Below are 23,388 nucleotides of genomic sequence, written 5' to 3' on the forward strand. Positions count from 1 at the left end.
ATTGCTGATTAGGCATAAAGCTCTTTATGAACTTACAAAAAGGCTAAATTATGATGTACAAATGGATGGTCAAATTAACGTTACTTTTGGTACATTATATTTTGCAATGAACCAAAAAAGACATTGGAAGCAACAGGGTTTTTTTTTTTTTTTATGGCTTTTACCCTATCAACAGAGTTCCCATACTGACTGCACAAGGATGTGTGTCCTAACGTCACAAGGATGGTAAAGTCAATCCTAGACTCAGAAGCTAAACTTCTTATGCAAGACTTAAAAGGAAGAGACTATCGTAGTTTGACACCCACTTTTGAAAAGCTCATGTTTAACAGATTAACTATTTGGCTTAAGTGATGAATCTTGTCATACTGTGCAAAAATAAAAAAGTTACATAAGAGAAATTGTGTCAGATTTTTACAGCAAGATTAACTTCGTAAGATTAAAAAGACACAACATATGTAATTTTAAATGCTCTCTGCCTTGGGAATTTCTTGAGTTTAGATTAATTCATTCTCCAAAATTTGCACATGACCATACGCACTTCTAGTAACCTTGACTTCTCAATAATTATTGCAATTATGCTCCTAGATGTTTTCACAGCAGGACCTGCAAAAATGTTTTCATTTTTCAACGGTAAACTTAATTTTGCAATCTAAGAGCAAAATCCTCATTCAAATATCTCTCCAGTACATTTTTAGCAATTTTCACTTAAGAAGTGTTTTACCTCTGCCGTCTTCAGTAGCTGCCCAGGGTGTAAAAGTGTAAAAGTGTAAAGTGTAAAAGGTTGTTTGTTATTATGGGTCATTTATCTCCTTACAGAAAGCCACATAACAAGTGTGTCTTTGTGCAGCAGCGTCAGTACCTCTCTTCTGAGGCGACGTGACACAGTGACATTCACAAAGATGATGAGATATTTTCAGCCACCTGAAGTAGCGTGAAGGCAGGGCAGGGTCACCAGGGATTGTCTTTGTCAAATCTGCAAACTACTCCGGAAAACTTACACACATAAAACACAAATATGGGGATGGGGAAAAAAGTATTCACTCATACTTCAGTTCCATGAGGAAAGATGATCTCACTAGACAGGCTCTTCCCATTCAGCTACACGAGGAAGGGAGTCACCCTTCACCAAACAGGTTCAAGAGTTAAGGACAATCCAGCTGGGTGTCTGAAAAGCCTGGGGTGCAGCCACAGGAGCGATTCCTATCATCCGCTCCGGCCTGCAGTCTTCTCCCCTGGGCTTGCCGATAGGAATCGGTCTCCGATAAAGCAGAGGATGAGAGAGGAGCACTGCTAAACAGCTCTCTGTTCACGTACTGGTCTCTGCAGGAAAGTATCATGAAAGTCAGTGAAACCTACAAGTCCTTTCTTACTCTATAAAGAATTGACCTTCCTTTTGGGTCGGCCATATACATAACATACTGAAACTTGTAAACCTGGAACACACAATAGATTCTCTTCTGAGTAGTTATTCATTATATTATGGCAATATATTATATGACGGCAGAAAATTTCGCTCCTCCTTGTAAAGGTTAATCCTAGTATACAACACTTCAGCTTGAAGTTTCACGTGAATACGGTAATCGGATGTTTGCATTAACCTCTCATCCAGCTATATTTCAATTGTAATAGCCTACTATATTTAAATTTTGATTCATTTTAATAAAAATGAAAATAAAAGCTAACTTTAAAGGCCCACGTCCTAGGTTAACAGAAATGCTTTGGGAACTTTGACCAAGTATTTGCTCTATACCTTCAGGCTGCGCATACAGCCAAAAAAAATTAAACATTTGGGCATGCATTATAGTTACAACTAATCATGCAATATTAAGAAAATGTTTTAAGCATTCTACTTACAAAGGGAAGTTGATCCCAAAAATCCATCATCAATAAAAATCTCTTCATTTTGCAATGGACAAAGTTCGGATCAAGTCCGAAACAAATTAAAGAATATGGACAGTTAAGTCTTGGGAGGGCTCTTCCTACTGGCTCCAGCATTCCATGGAATAAGTCTATATTACATTTCAAGCCCCATACTTCAAGGCACTGAGGAAAAAACCTAAATGTGTAATAAAATGGTTGAATCTATGTTTTTTTCTTTATTTTATCCTTCTGTTGCTGAATTGGGCATGCAACGTCCATGTTTTCTAAAAAGAAAAATTCCAAAATATGTTATGAAAAAGCTGTGGAAAACTCCCATGTATCCATAGCAGCAAATAGTTCTGCCACTGTCAGTAAAATGGAAGAAAGAATAGTTTTACTTAGAAGCCAATAAAAAAAAGCTACTGAATGCTTGAATATATACTGCTGATACCCATATTTGAATATATTCCATAGCTCTTCCTTCCAAGTACCTTTTTTATAAAATCAACTTCCAGGCATCTTTGTCCTCCTACGAATTGCCTTTTAAAAAAAAACTTGTGCTTCTATTCCACTTATTTGCACTCTCCATTTCTACCCCATTAAACATCCAGCTCGGTATCGGTCTCCATGGAATTTCTCCTGTTTCTTTAAGGCACTGACAATCACAGTAATTTGGAAAAAAAAAAAAAAGCAACTTCCTAACTCAAGCTGTCACAATTTGATAACTATGCTAATTATTTTCTCACATTTAGTCTGAATAGAAAACTGTGATGATAGCTTTTGAAAAAGCTAACCTACAGAGCAGTTACTTTGCACTAACAGACTCTTAACCCTTTAATATTCCTAGGAATGATTAAAACTTGAAGTGCTATTGCTGTCTTCTATAATATTTATCTAAACATTATGATAAACTTAACAATTCAGTATACTTTTAAAAAGTTAGGACTATGAAGCTTTAATATGAAGGATTTTACTTACTTGGACATTATTTGGATAATTTGCTTGCTTTCCATTTCCATTTCATAAAAGGTACTGCTTGTAGCCTATTTACTGGCTTTTCTTGAACAGTTTACATACTTTATTTACACCCATAATCACCTCCTTACTAGGAATTAGTTTTGTAAGACAATTCTACACAAAATTTGGTCAATCTCTTTCCTAGAGAGGGCTTTGTCTAGTGCTCATTCCTAAATTTTCAGGATGTAAGTTAGATCCAACCCATTCACATAGTCTCTCTCATATGACTAAGGCCAGGGTTGGGTAATAAACCATCTGCTTAAGCAAGTCAGCAAAACACGGCTTGCACGTAGTAGTTCTGTTAGGCAACGTTAACTAAACAAGCTATTTCAGGCAAGATATACTACCCCACATGCAAACACAGCATACCCATACTCCTCTAATTTCCCTTGAAAATTAAAGAAAATCTTGCCCACCAGTGAAAATGGGAGCTAGAAGCAAACCTACCAGTCTGTATCTGTCCTTTCCCCCCCCCCCCCCAAAAAAAAACCCTGTATGCATAAATTGTCCCAAATACTAAAATCTTTGCAAAGGTAGAAAAAGGCAAAAATAGAAACTTTTCTTAGCAGAATAGGACAGAGAAAAATCTAATATTCATTTTTACAGAAGAGGAAAACAAATGCAAGTGCTGAATTACTTATCAAATTCTAGTCATCACCTATTCCTAAGAACCAAATTCTACCTAATATATTACAAAAGTTAATAAAACTAACATAAGCAGAATATTAATTCATACAGACCCTAGATTTTATTTCTTCTCAATTTAAAATATATTTATTGTCCTTACTAACATTCATTTAAAATTAGTAACAGCTGAATTACAAAACCAAAAAGCAACAGAAAACAACATACTTTTTTTTTTTTGCATGTGAGAATCAAATGTGTTACTCAAGGAACAAATGGATTGCACTTTATTATAAATATTCACAACTTTACAGAAGAGCAACATGTCAGTTTTGTGAATGCTCATAAAAACCACAGCAAATATTAAAAAAATAGACATTAAATTTCTGTATATTGCATTTCAAGGTTTTATCACGTGAAAAATCTATATTCTGTATAAAGTATCAGTAATTAAATATATTATGCAGTGCATCTCCAAGATAAAATTTTTATATACACAGAACATGTATTAGTAGTAGCTCCACAAAATAAGTCAGTCACATAACTGAGTAGAGTGATTGTAAACCAGCTGTACTTAAATACAAAGCTATGTTAACTTTTCAGTTGGAGGATGCAGGATTAGTCTGGTATGAAATATTGTATTAAGTCTTTTAAGGTGACACTAGCTAGAATAGTTCTTAAATTTTTAATTGGAATAATGCAAACTGAGCTGATAGACTGACAAGAGGAAAAAAAAAAAAGAAAGTTTTCTAAAACAACCTGTGGACTAAAGATAAAAGAAAGGATTTTAATGGAGATAAGAGAGTTGAATCTTCTCTTAAAAAAAAAAAAAATCCAGAAGCACCACAAGGTACTAGCAGAAAAATGTATTAGGAAAATGCTAAACATTACAAGCATGAGGGAAAATGCCTCCAAACAATTAACACCTTTTGGTGTTCATAGAGAACTTAAAAACGAGACAGCTCCTTTCACGATCAAGGGCAAAAGGTCCATGAAATCTCCTTCACTTCTGCTGTGTTCTCCTTTAAGCAGTTAAATTAACATATACTTCCGTATACACATGGATTTCTGTGAAAAACTGAAGGTGCACTGAAGCATATTTATACAGGTTAAACAGGCAAATTAAATGAGGAGACAGGAACTATATATCAAAACACAAGCTTATGAAGTATAGGGACAAAAATATAAGGTTAAATTTTCAGCAGCTGGTTTACATATATTCTCTGAATTATGTCACAACTAAAGTTAAAGAATAGGGTAACATTTTCAATCATACATAATATTTTTGTGAAGCTAAAGCCTCAGATACTATATACATGTCAATAAGTAGGTGAATTTTTACAAGTAGCATATACAAGTTTTACATAGTGCCTGATTGCATACACAAGGGAAGGAACAATCACATAAATATAGCTTTACATTACTTGGATTTGCCAAATCAGGTTCATGAGATGAACTTACAGAAGATACATATTTGCCTTCTATTACCAGTTTTTACATACAAAAACTCAATTAAGAAAATAATTTAAAAAATGTTAAAATATACGTACGTAGAGCTGGACAGCAGAAAAATCTAAGTAACGTCATACGATTACATCCCGGAATTAACTGCATTTTTAACGTTTACAGGCAGCATACACAATGAACTTTGGAATGAGTGCTCTGATTAACATGATGACACGCATCAATTAAAATTTCTTTCTTTTGTTAGTCACAGCTACACAGAGGCAATTATGATTTTTTGAAGGTTCAGAGTAGTTTAAAAGGGGTCTTTTAATTATGAAGGTGTTGCTAACTTGTCAGTCCAGAAAGAAAGAAATGAAAATCACAACTAGAGCTATTCCTTTCTGTGTGTTGCTTATGTTTGTTCAGCCTGTTTGTTCATGATTATTTGGAGACTGGTTATAGAAGTTTAAAAACGTAAATATGAATGACATGAAGATAGACATGTTTTAGTGGTAGTACAGGCATGTAATTAAGGATCTAGGAAATACCACTTCTGTTGTTTTTCCAACAACAGAAGTCAGTATAGCAAAAGCTCTTACTGATATTCTAGTAATATAACACTTAAGTTGTGTAAGAGACAAGAATAAAATTAAGAGAAAAATATTAATCCATAATACTAGGCTAGAAGGGGATGAGACAAAACACCCTCTTTGGTGGAAATATAAATAGCATCTTAATGAATCAAAAATAAATGTAACCCCAGAAAATAAATTCAGACATTAAATATTCAGAAGAACAATAAAAATACTATGCTAAAGCAATTTATTTCCTTTCATTAAGATGTTTTTATCCTTGACTCCACAAAAAGTTAACCTACTCTATTTTTGGTAAACGAGAGCTGAGCAAGTGACTATTAACAGAAACACAGCCTATAAATAGATAGCAGAAGAAAAAAAAAAATCTGCTTTTCGCTCAGCACACTTTCTGAAACTTGTCAGTGAAACAAGCAGTGCAGGATTAGCTTCTACTTAATCAGAACACTCAGTTTTCCCATGCCATTTTATGAAAGAATATTTTTTAATTCCTGCATTTTTAGTACATTAACACAATTGTGCACACTCATACAAACAGAAGATCTGAGACTACAGTAACAGTTAATTTAGGTTACAACTTCAATTGAAGTAAAAACACAAAAAACTGAAGAGCAGCAATAAGTAGGCAGTTGAATATGGGTGCTGTAAACAAAACACATCTAGCAGCTTCTGACTGTCAACTCATAGATTTCAAGGTGTTGATTAAAGCTTTATTGTTTACATTATCCCTAAGGTGAGATGCTCCATAAATGTGTGTGCTAGACTGCTGAACACCCAACCGTCTGTGATTGTATTACACATATTTAAAGCAATAAAGCAGGAGACGTTTGCCTAATACATAAAAATTTTCTGTCTTTTTATAATATTTGTACAACACAGAGGGCATTTATCCACTGCTTCAGCACATTCCTTACAAGCAACTAGGTGACCACAGGGAATAAGGACTACTGATATGTCTTTAGCCATGCAGATTTTACAAAGCTTTTCTTCCTGTAAACGTCTCAGCTTCTCTTCAGTACTAAGATCTGAGGAAAAGAAACACATAGAAAGGAATTAACATACTTTATCATAGCATCTAACCTCATTTCTTTTCCTCCCCACACAAGCACTACGTTTTCTTCATAAGATATAGAAGTCACCCCTTTAAAAAGAAAGGGAAAAATACAACAAATAGGAAACTAAGCTGCAACCTGGAATTCCTTGTTCACCATTTTGCATCCCATTACGTCTCCCAGACCAGTACAAGCAATATATGTATATGTGTGTATACGTGCAAGAGCTTAAAATGTCTATGGAATCTAGGATATGCGTATCTCAATCAGGAACCAATCTTTTTAGCCTTCCCACTGACAACTTTCCCAAAACTCATAAAGAAGGTGAAAGAAAAGCTCATTGATACTGGTTAAATAACTTGAATTTCACCTTTCCAGTGAGATTCCTCATTTAATTACCTTCCATGTGATTTCCTTCCACGCATTTTTTTTGAATGTCATACTTCAAGAACTTAAAAAATTGTAATATAGAAAGAACCAATTTTGCATTCTACATTAACTCTATATTATTCTAGTATGGTGTATTTGAAAACACAATCTTCAAAAGGCTTCTCCTCCCACTTGGAAAAAGCTCCCTATAGCCACAAAAATAATGCCTATCTTATTTGAAAATTCTTCGCCCCCCCCCCCCCAATGTCCATTTAAAATCATCTTAAAAAGAGTAGGCTGGTAAGATCTCTGTCTATCATGTCAAACAGATGGCCTGTTCCCTCCCTATGAAATCACCCATACGCATACAAGTCTCCCGAGTCAGAAATCTTTCTACTGGCACAGCGTGTACCACAATGCCTTTCTGAGCATGACTTGTGTATCCTAGCATGGCTGGAATACAAAAAGTTGAAAAGAAACACCACCTAGAAGTACATTATTTCTTACTGACCAAGAAGGAAAATGCTTCTATTTGCTATTACAACTAATATTAATTTTTATACTTGAAAAATCTTAGCAGGGTTACTACATGTTTTCAGGTTGCGTATACTGAATATTTGACAGCATGCTACTAAGCCTATTTTACTTTGCCACCAGAGTTGCCACGTCTGTAGCTTATTTTTAGTTTTTAAAACAACGTGTAATTGTCACAAAAATTATGACTTTTTAATATGTATGATCTTTCCAAGAAGTATGTTAGACTATTACTTCAACAATATACAGTTCTGCAGAATCAGTATTATTCTGTTATTTTGTAGGAGACAGAGTACTTGTAAATGCTAAGCTCAAATATTTTTAACACTTTTTTCCAGCACTTTTTATGTCCAAAAATACTTTATTGAACTTCATGTTACAATATTGTAACTTCACATTAAGCACTGAGTCAGAAGGTAGAAAACTAACTACAGGATATAGTTTAGTTTACAGATTACAGAGCTGTTATGAAAGTATGTATATATGTTTCGTAACTTAAGAAGTTCACCTTTCTCTACTGGGCTTTCATTTGATTCTTCTTCCTTTTTATTTTCCTTCTGAGCACTTATTAAGTCTGCTACTAGATCCTCAACAGACATATAATTTTCTCCAGACACCTGCACTTTCTTTTCCATAATGTTCTTAATCTCAGACAAGCTGAAACCCATGTGTACGGCATTCTGTACCAAACGATTTTGTAAGAGATTATCATCTAAAACAAAGAAGAAAGAAAAAAAACAATTTAACAAGAATCAACTTGAATATCTGACAGTATTCACTAGTCTGAGACACCTCTACAGTATTTAGCCAAGGCAACTACATTTCTGATTTGAGAATTTTGCTAGTTGTAAAAACCGCATTGTAAAAATGCGGAAAACTGCAGATTTGAGATTCCTTCAATACTAGTTTTCCCAGTCTCCCTTAATCATTTATAACATAAAAGTCCTCCTAGATTAGCTATTCAAATCAACTACTTCAACATTTTCAGTGTAACTTCGTAAAAAAAAAGTTGCCTTATTTAAATTAACATCACAAATTTGTAACTGCATGTTAATTGAAATTCATCCAAAATCCCAAGGCACAATAGATACCTAAGTATTTGGTAATGTCACAAAAACTTGTGTCCCCCTGAGGCCCCCCCCCCCCCGAACTTTCATGCATATGGTGAGATAAAAAAATAAACTGAAATTATAAAACCAAAACACAGCACAATAAGCAATCACGAAATGATTTCTGAAGTAAGTCTCTCCATATTAATACACAGGACTACTTCGGGAAACCTTTTTTTAAGTCAGTTGTACCTCCTCCTCCCTTTTTGCAATGGAATTTTTTGAATAAGTTTGTCAGCCGTATGCCTTATTTCCCATTCTTTTGATTGCATGCAAGCAACTAATTTCTTCTTTACTTCATGAAATTGTTCAAAGAGATAAATTTTCTAACCTAATTCTCTCACAGGCAAGCACCGTTTGAGAACTTTCTAAAATAGGTTTTGTGTAACCACCTTTATTAGCAACAGCTGTCATGCCCTATGATGAAGCTGCATGGTTGTCTTCCTGCTTTCCCCTTAAATGTCTTGTCGTTTTATTGTTTCGTATTTGTGAGAAACGTTGCAGGAACCTGTAGTACTAGAACACAAAGCAAGCTATTTGAGCTTTCTCAGCATACTGCCATTTAACAGACTAACTCTTCCTTCCCTCATGAAAAGCAACAACGATTACTTCATGTAGGTGTTCTTTAATATTCATCCCACAGCACTACTAACTCAATACTTGATGCATGCTTATTAGCTATAAAGATAAGTATGCACCCTACTGGTACTTCTTTTATGGTTTACAAGCTTTACTTTATAGTATTTATCTATCCGTGCAACACTACGTTTCCTCTAAAAGAAATAAAATTGCAGTTGTTGAGAAGCAAAGAAAGAGTATCATTCAACAATTTACTTGCCACTCTTTATTTAAAAATGTAAAATGGTTATCTTTGAAATTAACTATTTCCTTTACTATCCATGTAAATATGGGTAGTCCAACATAGATTTTTTAAATGGATACCTTTAGGAAGTACTGTCAATTCAGCAGCTTCTATCTAAAAAAAAAAAAAAAAAAAAAAAAACCAGACAAAATTACAATTCTAGGGAGCACAGAAGGAAAGCTACACAGTTGCAAAGACAGAAAAGAGCTATTTGATCTGTCACTTTATTGAGTATGCCATTATTAAGAACAAATTCAAAAGGGATCAGTGTTTTGTTAGCTGTCTTTCATACTGTTTTACTTAAATTCTCTTTTTAACCCATCCTGGTTATAAATAACATGTATATGATCTTTGCCTACTGAAGAACTCTAAAAAAAACAACAGATTTATTTTTAGTGACTGTATACAAGTCTAACAATGTTCTAACTATCAACAGGAAATAAAAATGATCTATTACACTCAAATCAGGAAATTATCCATTCTTAACCTTTGGATCACAGGCTGCAAAAAGTACCATTTCTTCAGTACTAAATATACAACATATACCAGGTATCCTATCTCTTATCCACAATCTAACTAGGGAGGACTATGAGATCTAACACCCCTGAAAAACAGAACTGAAATATATTTCAGTGTGCTTCCTGTCAATGATAGAAGCAGTATGATGTATGATACTCAGGTGATTAGAAGAGTGACTTCATATGACAATTATATGTTATTAAGGTTTTTTTCTGTTTTCATAAAACAGTATTTGGTTAATAAGCAAAGCACTTACTGTGGGATCGCTGCAGCCATCTCTTAAGTGAACATTATTTATAAATTCTTGTCCCTTTTCTTGTCTCAGAAACCTGCATCTACAAACCAAAGTATTTAGTTATACTAAAGCTGCATAAGCAGCAAACAAAAATTGATTACATGATTTGAAAAGGTTCTATACAATTCCTGCATCATACAGAATCCTTGCTTTGAAATCTTCTCTAACTGTTTAAATGACATTATTGATGTTGATTAAACATTTCTATAAAAACCTTAAGTGAAAAACAATTAATCACTTCAGTCGTATGCATCTCTCTCACGTTTTTAGTGAAATGGAAAGCTAAATAGCTGTTCTCCATGGCATCTGCTGCTACAGGTTTATAAAAGTAAATACTCAAATGAAAGACTAATATTACTTTAAAATGTTGGTTCTTTTAGTTTTTTGTAATCAATGAAAAGCAGTCACGAAAAGCAGTGCCTTAGCCTATTTCTTTTGCCACTTTCCAACCACTGGGCATGGTTCTTCCCTACCAGAAGATTAAGAAATCGCCATGACTTCTTGATAGTAGCTTACTAGCTTCAGCAGTTCATGGACATACATAGCGTTCTATGAGACTCTGAAGCGCTGCTACTGATGCTGATATGTAAAGAAATAAACTCCATGAAAGATAGTTAACGATTTGAAAGGAAGTGATCAAATCTGGCATCATTAAAAAAACATTTAGGAGTAGTGAAATGTAGCAAGAAAATTTGTCTTTTAACCATCCGCAACACCAAGCCAAAAACTTGGAACGGCGTATCATTCAATTGGAAGAGACTAATAATTAAAAGCTGCCTGCATCACTTTTATTTAAAAAAAAAAAAAAAAAAACAAGGACCAGCTATTGCATAAATATTAACTTCCAGAGAATCTTTCACCGCAGAAGACAAGTTTGGCAACTATCACTAAGAGAGATCTTAGTGATCTTAAGAGTTTCTCATCTTTTTATACAAGTAACTAAAACTTTGCACTTGGCCAGTTTTTATTCACCTTTAAGCAGCAACAGCTCTCATACTATTCCTTTTCTTCCTCAAGATTAATTTAGTACGGAACAAGCAGGCTTTCTAAAAATTACTTCTAGGTCTAGAATCCTCATTCCTTTCAAATTATTTAGAAGCATATTTTGAATTCAATACCACTACTGGCTTCTTCAGGTTTGCTTGAACCAAGGCAGAAGTTTAGTCATTTCATATCCCGAAACAAATTAAAAACTTTGGCAAGCTATCAGAATAACAATTAGAATATCTTGTTTGGATAATGAGACAAAATCAGACCTGTATTCACAGAACTTCACTATTCTGCTGGATGAGATGGCAGTAGGTCCAGACACAAAATCTTCTCTGGTCTTTAATAATTCCTACAAACAAGCTATAAATACAATCCTGACTGGCCATAAATATAATACTGGCTTAAAGGTAAAGAATTTTAGAAGTTACTTTTTCACAGCAACCTTTCACCTCTAAAGAGTTAGTTGTGCCTTCAACCTCTTGAGATTTATTTCTCTTTCCCACACACATTAGAAGAACTCTCACCTACCCGTCAAAGATGACATTCAGTTAATGGCCTCTTCTGAGACTGCCAACATATCACTAAAGGATATATTAATGCTTATATGTATAATAGTAGGACTACAGCAAGGTGGAACACACAGAATAACAAAAATAAGGACCCCACGCAAAAACTTCCCTACAAGCTTTTCTTAAGAAGGAAAAACGTAAACCACTGAAGACGACTGTTATGCTTTGGGTGCCTATGTGACAAAAATGAAGGATGAGAAGAGTGAAAAAGGCATGAGAGTAACCAAAAAAAAAAAGTAAGTTCTTTTCATAAAGCTAAACAATGTTAAGCCATAATCAACCTTCTGCAGTCCTTATTAGTAAATTCTGTCATTAAGATATAGTATACTGTAAGTGAGACTCAGACATGCAACAAGAAAATACAGTAAAAATGTGTTACCCAGGAAACCATTTGGCATGTTGATCCCAGGGGTCTTCATTTTCCTTCCACTCTTGCAATCCTCCACCACAGTAGAAGCAAGCAACATGATCACCATTACCTGAGCAAACATCCAAGGAAAAAGTTACATGCTTCTAGTATGCATAAAAATGATTCTTCAACTAAAACTTTACACTGCTAAGAAAAAAGCATTTATTTTAATAATTAGCAACTACAACTGAAAAGAATGGTTTTAAATGAGAACATTATAAATATGACCTGAAACAAACGTTCAGAAAAACCTTGTGCTTAAAAAATTACAAAATAAGATTCATAAAGTGTTTCTGAATTCTATTTCAGCAAGTAATTATACAGATAAAAATAGAATGCTAAAAATATTCTATTATCAGATAGCACATTCCATTGGTAAACGAGCCATTAAGTAGTCTAACAATTTATTTGAAAGAAATTAATGCAACTTTATCTGTCCTCATGACCAGTCTTCTGTTTTCTATTTAAATCACAGTTAAGCAAGAGTGGAAATTATTAATAGAAACACAATTCAAAGAGATGCTTGTATGCCTTTTTGGTCCTCCATTTCACTGTTAAGATTAACAGACTCCACACAGCAGCAACACAACTGGCTGAGAGGACGTCAGAAGAAATTGCATTCTCTCCGTTCTAGCACCGTGCATGCTGCAATCAAAGACTGCATCACAAACTGTTTAGATATCGTGTTTAATGAAATGAGAGAAGGCTTCAAGTATTGCCCATATATCACCCATACAAGAATGTATCAACAGTTTTATTCAGGGCAACAAGTAAAACAAATGGAATCAGATGAGAGTTCTGAAAGCTACTAAGAGTTAAGCCAGTTAAGATGAGAACAAGAGATTATCCTGGATAATCCCCTTTTCTTTGTGACCTAATAATAGTAATACTTTGCACTTGTACAGCATCTTTTGGTCAAGAATTTCAAAGCGCTTTATGTGCAGTTAAACCTAATACAGAGCCATTACAAAGGTGTCAGAGTCTTATTCCAATTCATACACTACATTTCTAAGATTAAAGCCTCTCCCACTCTAGAGTCATTTTCCTCCTAAAGTTTTTACAGTGGGTGATGACAGCATTTGCTCGTTTTAAGTGTTAGGATGCTATGATAATACAAATGCATAATAACCAATTAAAATGGCACACAACTGGACTGTCTTGTTCACAGGCCTGTATACGAACCACAAGTCCATGTTCTGTTTCTTAGACCTGAGCACAATATCTGCAGGACAGCATTTTAATTTTTCTAACGTTAACTTCAATAATTGTCATTGGGAAAGATATCTCAAGAGGGTTTTGCAACAGGCAAGGAGAACACACTTTAAAGTTTTAATGCTAACAAATAATTTGCGGCTAACTTCACATCAAGTAGTTTTAATAGCGAAATATGATATATGTTATTTTGTAAGAGTAAAAATTATGAAAATAACTTCAGGCAAAAAAAGTAGTTTACAGAACAAAGATAAGCAAGTAAAATGACTTTCAACTCTTCACTAAGAGTTAAGTTTTGGCAAGTCATTCAACATTAGAATTACAAAATGCGTACTAAAATCACGTCATATAAAGTTTTTCTTGTAAAAGTATTACCAATTTTCAGATTTGGCTTACCTATGCTATAGAACCCAGCTTTGGCAAGTTGCTCCTTGTTAACAGGGTATCTCCAAGTTAAAAAGGTTTGTATCCGTCTTTCATATTCTGCCATAGATGGATTCCTCGGATACTGCACATCGTTTAGCTCAGCACAGACAGCTTCATTTGGAACGTTTCCAACATCCCGGCCCAGGACAAAAAAGCATTTGGGAAAATGCCTCTTGTGTTCTGACCAAGCTCTATCACTAGGCTCCCAGTTTTTCAGTTTTCCACCACAACAAAAACATTCCACTTGATCACTAACACCTGTATAATAAAGTCCAGCATTAGCTAATTCCTTTGGTGTCAACAGGCCATAAAGGGGCCAGTTATGAAAAGACTTTAATCTAGCTTCTTCACTGCACATTGCAGGGTTTTTAGGATACAAAGTATCTGACATATCCACAACCTGCCTAGTTCTCAAAAGGTAATCAGCTTCGACATTAGATGAGTCATCTAAAGCATAGGAGATGGTTGAATCGCTGGAACAATTTTCAGTTCTACCTTGGCAGTTCTGGACAATAGGATGAATATTATTTTCCAAAAAAGTAGATTCCGTAATAAATTTGCAATTTGGGGAAAGGTTTTTATGTTTTTCAAAGGCAGAATCTCCATACTCCCATCCTTCGATAGTTGCATGACAACTGAAGCACTTCACTTTATCACCTTCTCCAGTATAAACAAAGCCAGCTCGTGCCAGTGCTGATGCAGAAACTGGACAATCAAATGGAAATTTAACAAAAGTTGCCAGTCGGTAGTGTTCCTGTGCCCATTCCTGGTCACAACCAGTGTCTGAAGTGGCACAAGCTTGAGAGTTTTCTGGGCTGTTACACGTCATCTCTTCGTAAGCAGAGTTCGCCTTGCGGATGCCCTAGACAAAGCATATACTTTTTAATTTCACATACAAGAGAACCCATTATACACATATGCAAGTCTGGGAACTGGCTAAACTAAAGTAGCCATCCTTTATGTATTAAAAATGTCTTCTCCTTTTCACTACCATCTCACCCTCCTCCTCTACCCCACAGAATAAATAACAAGGGGCGGGGGGAGAAAGAAAATGGAGTTTCCCACATTACAAAATCTGACCAATAAAAATTTACCTGGAAAACATACAGGTGATATGTTTATAGCTTTAAAAAAAGTGTTCTATTTCTTAACAAACATTATAAGAACAGAATTAACAAATTATTTAGCAAAAGGTCTGAGCAAAGCCCTACAAAAAGGCTTTGAAATCTAAGATATGAGGTAACTGATTTTAATATACTGATCTAAGCCACACCACATTTGCAAGGTTTTACAGCTCAGTTTTGACACTTCAATTTTTTTCCACGACCACCAGGCCCATCTTCAGACCAGTGCCTTAACTGGCCATATCATCATCCAAAAGGAAAAAGCTTTTAGATCTGTTTTTATTTTGTAACGACCTATACCTCAGCCTTCCTTTTAGCAAAGCATCTGATTAATTGAACTAACAGAGGATTCATTGGAGCACTTTACAAAGGCACTGTGGTCTACTTTTAAGATCAGTACCCTGTCTGCATGCTCTGTCAAAAGTACTAGTTCCCTTGCCTCTGCTGGCACCTCAGCTTTTCTTCTCCCTCCTTCCTGCAGGGAGCTCGTTAGCCCTACCACCCGTCCCACGTTCCTGTTTCTGCCTACACTTTGCCAGTATGAATACTGCTAGCCCTGCCCTCCTGGGCCAGAGGGCTAAGGCTGTGCAAAACAGTGAAAAGAGCCCCTTCTTTCATAAGGATGAGAGAAAGCAACTTGGTTCCCACTGGCCATGTGCAAGAACCACAAACTGACAGAGTCATGACCTTCATCCCAAGATGGATAAAGTCGGAGCACAATAAAAGCTCATATCTTGTTCTGACAAGTGCAGTGATACTAATATTTATTTTCTTAGGTCTCACGTAAAATGCAGGCTACTACTGACAGGCATCTCAAGCTTACTCCTTTATTAAGTGGTAAAAAAAAAAAATTATGAGACTGCCCAAATAAACTCCATTAGTACAAAACAATAATTAATCACTTAGCAAAAAAAAAATGCATATAAGGAAGAACAGAAGGTATTTTTCTATTTGAGCGTCTTCCTCAGTTTTCTGTATGAATCCTGAAATACCTCCATTTCCATTCCTCACCTGTATGAGGTAGGCTATCAGGCACACATTTTGCAATGGCAGTAGTGCTATGGAAGTAATAGCACGGAAAGTTGGAAAATTTGGGAAATAGTCTCAAAAACACTAACAGTCAGTCTAAATCAGATCTCTAGCACTGCTTGGAAAATATAACTAGAAAAGATTCATTATTTGCTTATTTGTTTCATTCAACAGAAAGAAACTGCACTCATTTCTCATCTATAAATGCTCCATAGAGTATATGATACAATCAGAAGCATTATTGCTCATATAAAGCACTCAAAAAGTCATGATACTGTAAACCATAAGACTGCCCTAATATTACATAAAATCTTTTATTAAAAACTGCAGTCTGGAAAGAACATGAGGAAAAACATGAACTTTCCAAGACTCTTGATTAACTACAGAATTTGTAGCGAGAACATACCTAATCTTGTGATATTATGATGTGGCTAGAAGTGGATATGAATTTTCCACTGAATGAACCAAAGCACAGGTCTGCAGATACATCCAGACAGAAAGTGAACACACTATAAGTTAGTGCCTTGTGGAAGAAACAAGATCTATTTAACAGCCAGGTCATCTGGGCTGCCTTCTTCTGTTCTTGCCAGGAATATCTTAGCTCAGATATTTTGGGCAAGGTGATACCCATTTTGGCAAGGTGACACAGTCCTTAAAGTTAACTGTCATAACAGTTAGTGCCCAAGAAAGGAAAAAGATACTGTTAATATAGCTAATGCAGCAAGACAGTCAGAAAATCATATTCTGTTACAGAACTACTATTACTTAAGTGTATTACTTTAATCAGTAACATGCTTTACTGACAAAAAAACCCTACATTTCTCAGAAAGATAAATAAATGTAAAGAGATAAAGGCAGCATTGCAAATCAGAACTGTTCCCTGCTATGCACTGCTGAATAGTTTAATCTTCAGTAGGGGAGGATCTCACTTACTCTGGAGGGGTCCAACACAACTTATCAACTGGAATGAAAAATTCAGACACCTAAATTAATTCGGTTGCTTTTCGTTTACAGCACCCTTTGCTCAAGTAAACAAGGTCATGTAACCAATTCTGCCATTGTTTCAGCAAATGCTGCCCAGGTGCAGAGCTTGAACTAGTAAGAGAGAAGAATTTTTTTCAGGTACAAGTCAGACTCAAACTTCTAGAGTTGTGGTTTCTTGTCCTACATACTTTGAAGTCCAAAATATATTTAGAAAAAAAAAAAAAAACGAACATCACACAAGTTTACCATTTAATAACTACAATTTTAAAGTGCTAGATCCTAATCCTAAAAATACTTACAGATATGCTTAGCTAGCTTTACTACCAGTAACGTCATTAAAACCAGCAGATGTCTCGTACCTTTGCTTACTTTTATTCCTGTAAGTGTCTGCAGGATTTAGAGCACAGTCAGGAAACAAATTATAGTTTTAGTTCCTCTCTTAAAGGACATACTAACATTTTTAGCACCTTACAGAACCACTGTTTTGGTAGCAGTGCCATTAAACTGCACAGAAAAAAAAAAGACATAATGCCACATCAAAAACAGCATAAAATACGGAAAACAGTACTACGTTTATTTTAAAAGTTCCAAAAATATGCCCAGCAATAATCTTTGCACTAAGCCAACCACAAATTCTGTAGGCCAATTCCTCTTTTAGCGGTACCACACAAATACATGACATACCAAATCATCACATTCTGTGGTCAAAGGACATTTCTCTTCCTTCAATAGCTTCCAAGCTACCAGTGATTTATTTGAAAGAGCATAGAGCGCTTACAGGACAGCCCAAGACTAGATGCAAAACTAGCATCTGATCCTGAGACTTTTCACCAGAAAATTTCATATCCCTTTAAGTAGTTCCAGCTGCAAAAGTATTGCAATGCAGTCCCTCCATTTGAGGGAAAATACTTAGATGAACATCTAAATAACTTGTAATTGGTGGAGCTTCACTAAAAAAAAAAAAAAAAAAAAAAGGCCCACTGCTACTTATGCCATTACTGGTCTGTGTTCTATATCAGTAAGATATATAAAGCAAAACAAAAACTGGCCATCAGTATCATATGCACTTAACACTTATCATTCTACAAAAACATCTTCCATGTTGTCAGTGGTTTTGGTCAAAGATTTCAGTTCAATGCTCCATCACCAAAAAAAAAACAAACTTAATCCTTTATGACAGCTGCATTCACTCAAACAAAAGTGCTCACCCTTGAGATAGTTAAAAACATAAAAATGAAACAAAAAAACCACCTTAAAAAAAAACTTAACTCTGAAGACATCTAAAACCCAGTATGCCTTAATTCGGCTATGAGTTTTGTTCTCACTCCTCCTTCTGCTCAACACCTGCATTAACATTGATTAAACTTTCTGTAAGATCAGCACAGACGTTAAAATTACATTTGCTTATATAATACCAGACTTAGCTGCCACAGGAAGAGCAAGATCTTTTTTAAAGTGCAGGAGGGGGAGGGGGGGGGAAGTACTGTGCATGGCAGGATTACTGCATCCTTTGCCAAAATGACACAGATAATTAACCAATAAGCAGGCTGAGAAAACATCATGTTAGAGAACCAGCATGTTTACTTTATGTAATCATAGATACGTGACTACACTTCTCAGTACCAGCTTTAATTATTTGTGTAAGTCATTTAGAGAGTAATGTAATGACTTACAGCGTGCTTTTCTGTTTAAGGTTTTTAGTTTTTTTTTAAAGAGCTTAGCAAATTAGAAAACAGCTGTTGAATAAAATAAATCGACAGACTCACAAATCTGACCTAGATGACTGTTTTGACTTTTGAAGGGCAAAATCAGTAATTACACGTAGCAATATGAAAACTGTTACACTACATGTACTTATATATGGAAAATTAACAATTTTTATAATACAAATTTAAAAGTTCATGTTTATTTCTTTTTAAAGTCTTACTTTAAATCCTCGAGCACTGTTTCCGTGAAGATCTCAAATGACCTTATGAGATTATCATTACTACTACGGGGCATTCATAAAATAATTTCACCCATATAGCCTTCGCTGCACACTAATTTTCTTTTTCGCGTGCCTAAAATATTTTCCATTAGAAGACTAACAAAGCCTACTTTGCATCTTTCAAAGCTCAGAAACTCCGTTCCAACATGTATGTTGAAAAAACAAAACAAATGCGTATGCTTTGAATGTACGAATAGCAGCATCTTTATTTCTATTTTACTCACAGAGAAACAAGTTGGGAAACAGTGCATAAAACACAACCCACCCCACTGAATAGGATTTGTATATATTAAATTTTTGGTTTATATTTATTTTGAAATCAGAATAGTGCAGCATAATGCCTCTCTTTTTAGTCTCGGCATACAAAACAACTGATGCAAATCACAGATGATCTACTCAGTCATTCTCCGACCTTAGTGAAAGAAGTAAAATCTAATCGGATTAGGGTTCAAGTATGACAGATCTCAAGAATTCACTGGAGACACAGAGGTCCTCCCTTGGTTTCTGTTTCTTTTTTCCATACATGTTATTTGGTGACCATATACTCCAATGATAAGTATGATATATCAAGTTACAAAATAAACAGTTAAGAGATAAAATTAATTATGCCTATATTTCTGATAAGCTACCTACGTGTTCTACTTCAAGCACCACTTTTTAAAGCACTGCATTAACATAACTCATCTTTAAATTATTCCATTCTGGGAAAAATAAAGTCTGATATGGCAGTAAACGTATTGAAGGCAGAAAGTTCTTTCTTGTTATAGCTTTATGCTGGCTTCCCATACATTGTATGTTTTTATAAACTGAAAAATTAAGAGTTACACAATCAATGGAACACATGGAAGTTCCACTCACTCGCACGCTAAAGGTAAAAGAAAGACTTAATCCAGCTATTCTCAATCCATAGATCAGACTATGGGAGCTCGGTCTCACCGTAGTTCTCATCAGCTGCATGATTTCAAGATCAGCATTGTTCTCTGCATGGTATGCTGATCAGCAGGGGAAAAAAATAAAATACATTCATATGCACCAGGTTTGAATTTGATTACAACATTAACGCAGTTGCTTACAGTAAGTCATAATTTTCCATAAGCTAAATAATATATTACTACTAAAACAGTTTGAACAAATTTTCTATCTTGAGTAAAGCCCAGATTATTCAATGCCCTCTGTCGGGGGTATCTCCGATTCATATTCATGCTGCAGCATCAAGCTTAGGTCCTACAGTACTTCTAGACTCTTTCACTGAAATTTCTCCCCCCGCCCACAGACATCAGAAAATTCATGAAACTTGATCAGACATTTCTCATTAAAGAAGCTGAAAATCTTGAGAAATGGTATTTGAAGTAATTGGCAAATATCTACTTTTCAGAGAATTTCATTCCAAGGACTCAATTTCTTTTAAAACAGGCTGACTTTCAGAATGCCTATAAATACATAAAGTTCACTTGTGCATTTTCTCCTCTTCCCCTGAAATAACTTATCATCTTGAAAAATATGGGCAGGAGAACTCTAAATATCACTGCTTATATATGACAAACTTTACTAACAGATATAACACTATGAATTTTAAACTATTATACAAATTGAGTTATTTCATTGGTCCTCTTGGTATTTCTTAGGAAGATGTGCGTGTTTTAATGACACTAAGGAATTGAGAAGGAAAGACTTGGGGAAACACACAGAGAGCTAACAGGAAAGGATGAAGATCAAAGATTGAACCAAAGTATTAGGATGGAAATTATATTCAATTAACTGACATATTATTTTTCAGTTTTATCATTTCAGCTAACTGTGACTAATTTTAATTAACTGTGAGTGCTAGATAAAAATAAACCAGTAGAACTACCTAACATTCTGCATTACCTTCAACTGCAACAGAAATTACACAACGCCTAACCACAAACTGCAGCAGTATCTAAAGCAGGCAAAACCTCTAGGTTCTGTATTGAAACAGTTAGAACAACTGAGGGAAAATATGATTGTAAATAAACATTGATAAAGTGTTCTGAATCAACAATGCAGTCACTCAAAACATCAAGACTAATATCTTTATTCTTTCAAAAAGTATTACTTTTCTACAGTGCTATCAAAACTTTATGCACCGTGTTTACCAAAGGAGCATTAAAAAAAGCATGTCCCCAACACAATGCTAATTAAAATACACGTCTGCCACATTTAGATTCTGTAGATATAAGCAATCTGTCTAGATCCTCACAATCAAAATAGCATGAAAAGCACACAGCAAAATATCAATAATTAGTATTGATAAAAGGTCCAACCACCACAAATCATTTTTTAACATGAAATATCTATTTTAAATTATATCGACTACATTATATAATCTTGATCTTGCAGCAAAAAGATTCAAGCATCATTCTAGAAGCCCCTCTAACACACCTCTCAATACGGCAATGACAGAAGCAGGACAAACTGCTCATAGGTATCAGCCAGCCTTTACTATGCTCCATTCACATCATGAAGCCCTTTCATTATGGCATCTCCTCTAACACACCCGTTTTACATCTCTCAGTGTTGTTTTATCTAAGAGAAAAAGCCATTCATAGTTTAACATTAATATAATCTGTTAAGCAGCAAGCCAAGCAATTTGTTTGTGCAAGCTTCTGCTTTAAATACATTAATTATTTCTATTTCAAACCTCTGTTAAAAGTAACCAAAGTATAAGATTAAAACCAGACAGTTGCTTAGTAATCAGATTTCTACACACTTGTTAACATTTACCTTACAAATTTGTGGGAATAATAATTAAGAACAGTATCTTGCACCGTAACAGCATGCAGACAAACATTAACTGCAGAAGAAAAATAACTAAAGTAAGATCAATTTGGAACAGTTTATTGCTGTGAAACAAAAATTAAAGATAGTAAGCAGCAAACTAACATGCAACACAAGACTTCATAATACATACCAGTACCAAGTCAGTTCAGGGAATAGACTTTATGTGTATAGAAGTTATTTGAGCTTTTCTACATTTAGATTTAATTAATCCCATACTAATTAAAAATAGAAGAGCCACAAATTTTAAAGTTAGTCTTCACTCGTACTACTTAGGAGGGTTTTTTTTTTTTTTAAACATTTTTCCCCCACTATTATTGAACCACTACATGTCTTCTTATATATGCAGTGAAGAAACAAAGCCTATTTCAGCCTGAAACACTTTCAGAAGCCAAGTTTAATCCTGCTTTTAAATAGCTGAAATTTTTTCCACAAGACACCTCTCACTTTCCAGCTCCAGTATCAATTCACAGAGTCAATTGATTAAGTTTCAATAGAAAAAATAAAGACAAACATTTTAAGTAAAAAATTTATAAGCATATAAGTAAGAACTTACTCAAAAGGCAAAAAAATGTAAACTGTGGTTTTGCAAGTGGAACATTTAAATTGAGATTTAAAAATATTAACAGGTATGATTTTATGTCAAAATATGATATCATCACGTTACCAAGAACTGAGATGCTTCAAAGTAAAAGAACTGCTTTTTCTCTCTCAAGTATATTTTATTAGACACGGTTATTCCCATCCTTAATCCTAAATCAGATCGGCATTATAAGGAGTTATTTTTAATTCTTCTCCTTTTCCACACGACAAGCATGGCAGTAACCTTCAAGTCAGATACATACTTGCACTGCCTCACGTTCCTGACCAAAGGGTACATTAAGCAGGGAGCTGCTACTACTTGACATGCTCACTATGAGAGCAATGTTAGTGTTTATTGTTGACTTGATTTTGAAATGTGAGAGTGGTGCAGCAAGTAAATATCAAACAGAACATATTGTACCAGCTGACACACTGATTATGCATATGTCACTTCAGTGAGGTTCTCTTCGCGCCTGCTCAACTGCAATTAGATCAAGGAGGACACGATACTAACTGAGAATGTATTTATTAAGCCTTATACTTACATTTTCAGTTAGTAAGCCTTATAACATATAAAGCATAGGATTTATTTAAATAGTATTTACAAATCTTAGCATATTTACATTTAAGTATCAACAGCTATTTTAAGAAGTATTTTGTTTGGAGAGAGTGCTTTATTTATAAAATGGCTATGCGGTTACACAAAGCCCTCTGATTCAGTACCAAATCTTACATAAATGTATCAACAACACGACTTTCACTTTCTAGGGAGGAATGAGTCTAGCAAAGCTTTATTTGCCTGTTTTTCAAACAGGTCCTACTCAGCTTCCCATCAAGGTTTAATGTGATAACAAGTCAGTCAGTCAGCTGCTCAAGGTTATAGAAGATTATGAGATCCTCCTACTACTTGACATTAGCCACAAGGATTTTTACATTCTCGCCGTGAATCTCAGAAATAAATATAAGCAGGCCAACAGAAACGTATCATTTTGAGACT

General features: G+C 34.8%; 1 protein-coding gene across 8 annotated transcripts in view; it reads right to left on the minus strand.

Annotated features, from left to right (window-relative positions):
* Positions 1-6,005: 6,005 nt before the first annotated feature.
* XIAP (X-linked inhibitor of apoptosis) overlaps positions 6,006-23,388 on the minus strand; it is a 37,900-nt gene continuing 20,517 nt past the window's right edge. For 7 of the 8 annotated variants that reach the window (XM_068957779.1, XM_068957773.1, XM_068957776.1 and 4 more), the window contains exons 2-7: positions 13,857-14,748; positions 12,219-12,318; positions 10,242-10,320; positions 9,547-9,580; positions 8,004-8,207; positions 6,006-6,565 (exon numbers count right to left, since the gene is read on the minus strand). In XM_068957779.1, coding sequence (XP_068813880.1) covers positions 6,372-6,565; positions 8,004-8,207; positions 9,547-9,580; positions 10,242-10,320; positions 12,219-12,318; positions 13,857-14,715 — 1,470 coding nt within the window. In that variant the 5' untranslated portion in view covers positions 14,716-14,748 and the 3' untranslated portion in view covers positions 6,006-6,371. Of the gene's footprint in view, positions 6,566-8,003; positions 8,208-9,546; positions 9,581-10,241; positions 10,321-12,218; positions 12,319-13,856; positions 14,749-19,946; positions 19,983-23,388 lie in introns of those variants that run through there. The other variant, XM_068957774.1, reaches the window with a different exon arrangement.

Source organism: Struthio camelus, chromosome 11, assembly GCF_040807025.1.
Source record: "Struthio camelus isolate bStrCam1 chromosome 11, bStrCam1.hap1, whole genome shotgun sequence".
Taxonomy (NCBI): domain Eukaryota; kingdom Metazoa; phylum Chordata; class Aves; order Struthioniformes; family Struthionidae; genus Struthio; species Struthio camelus.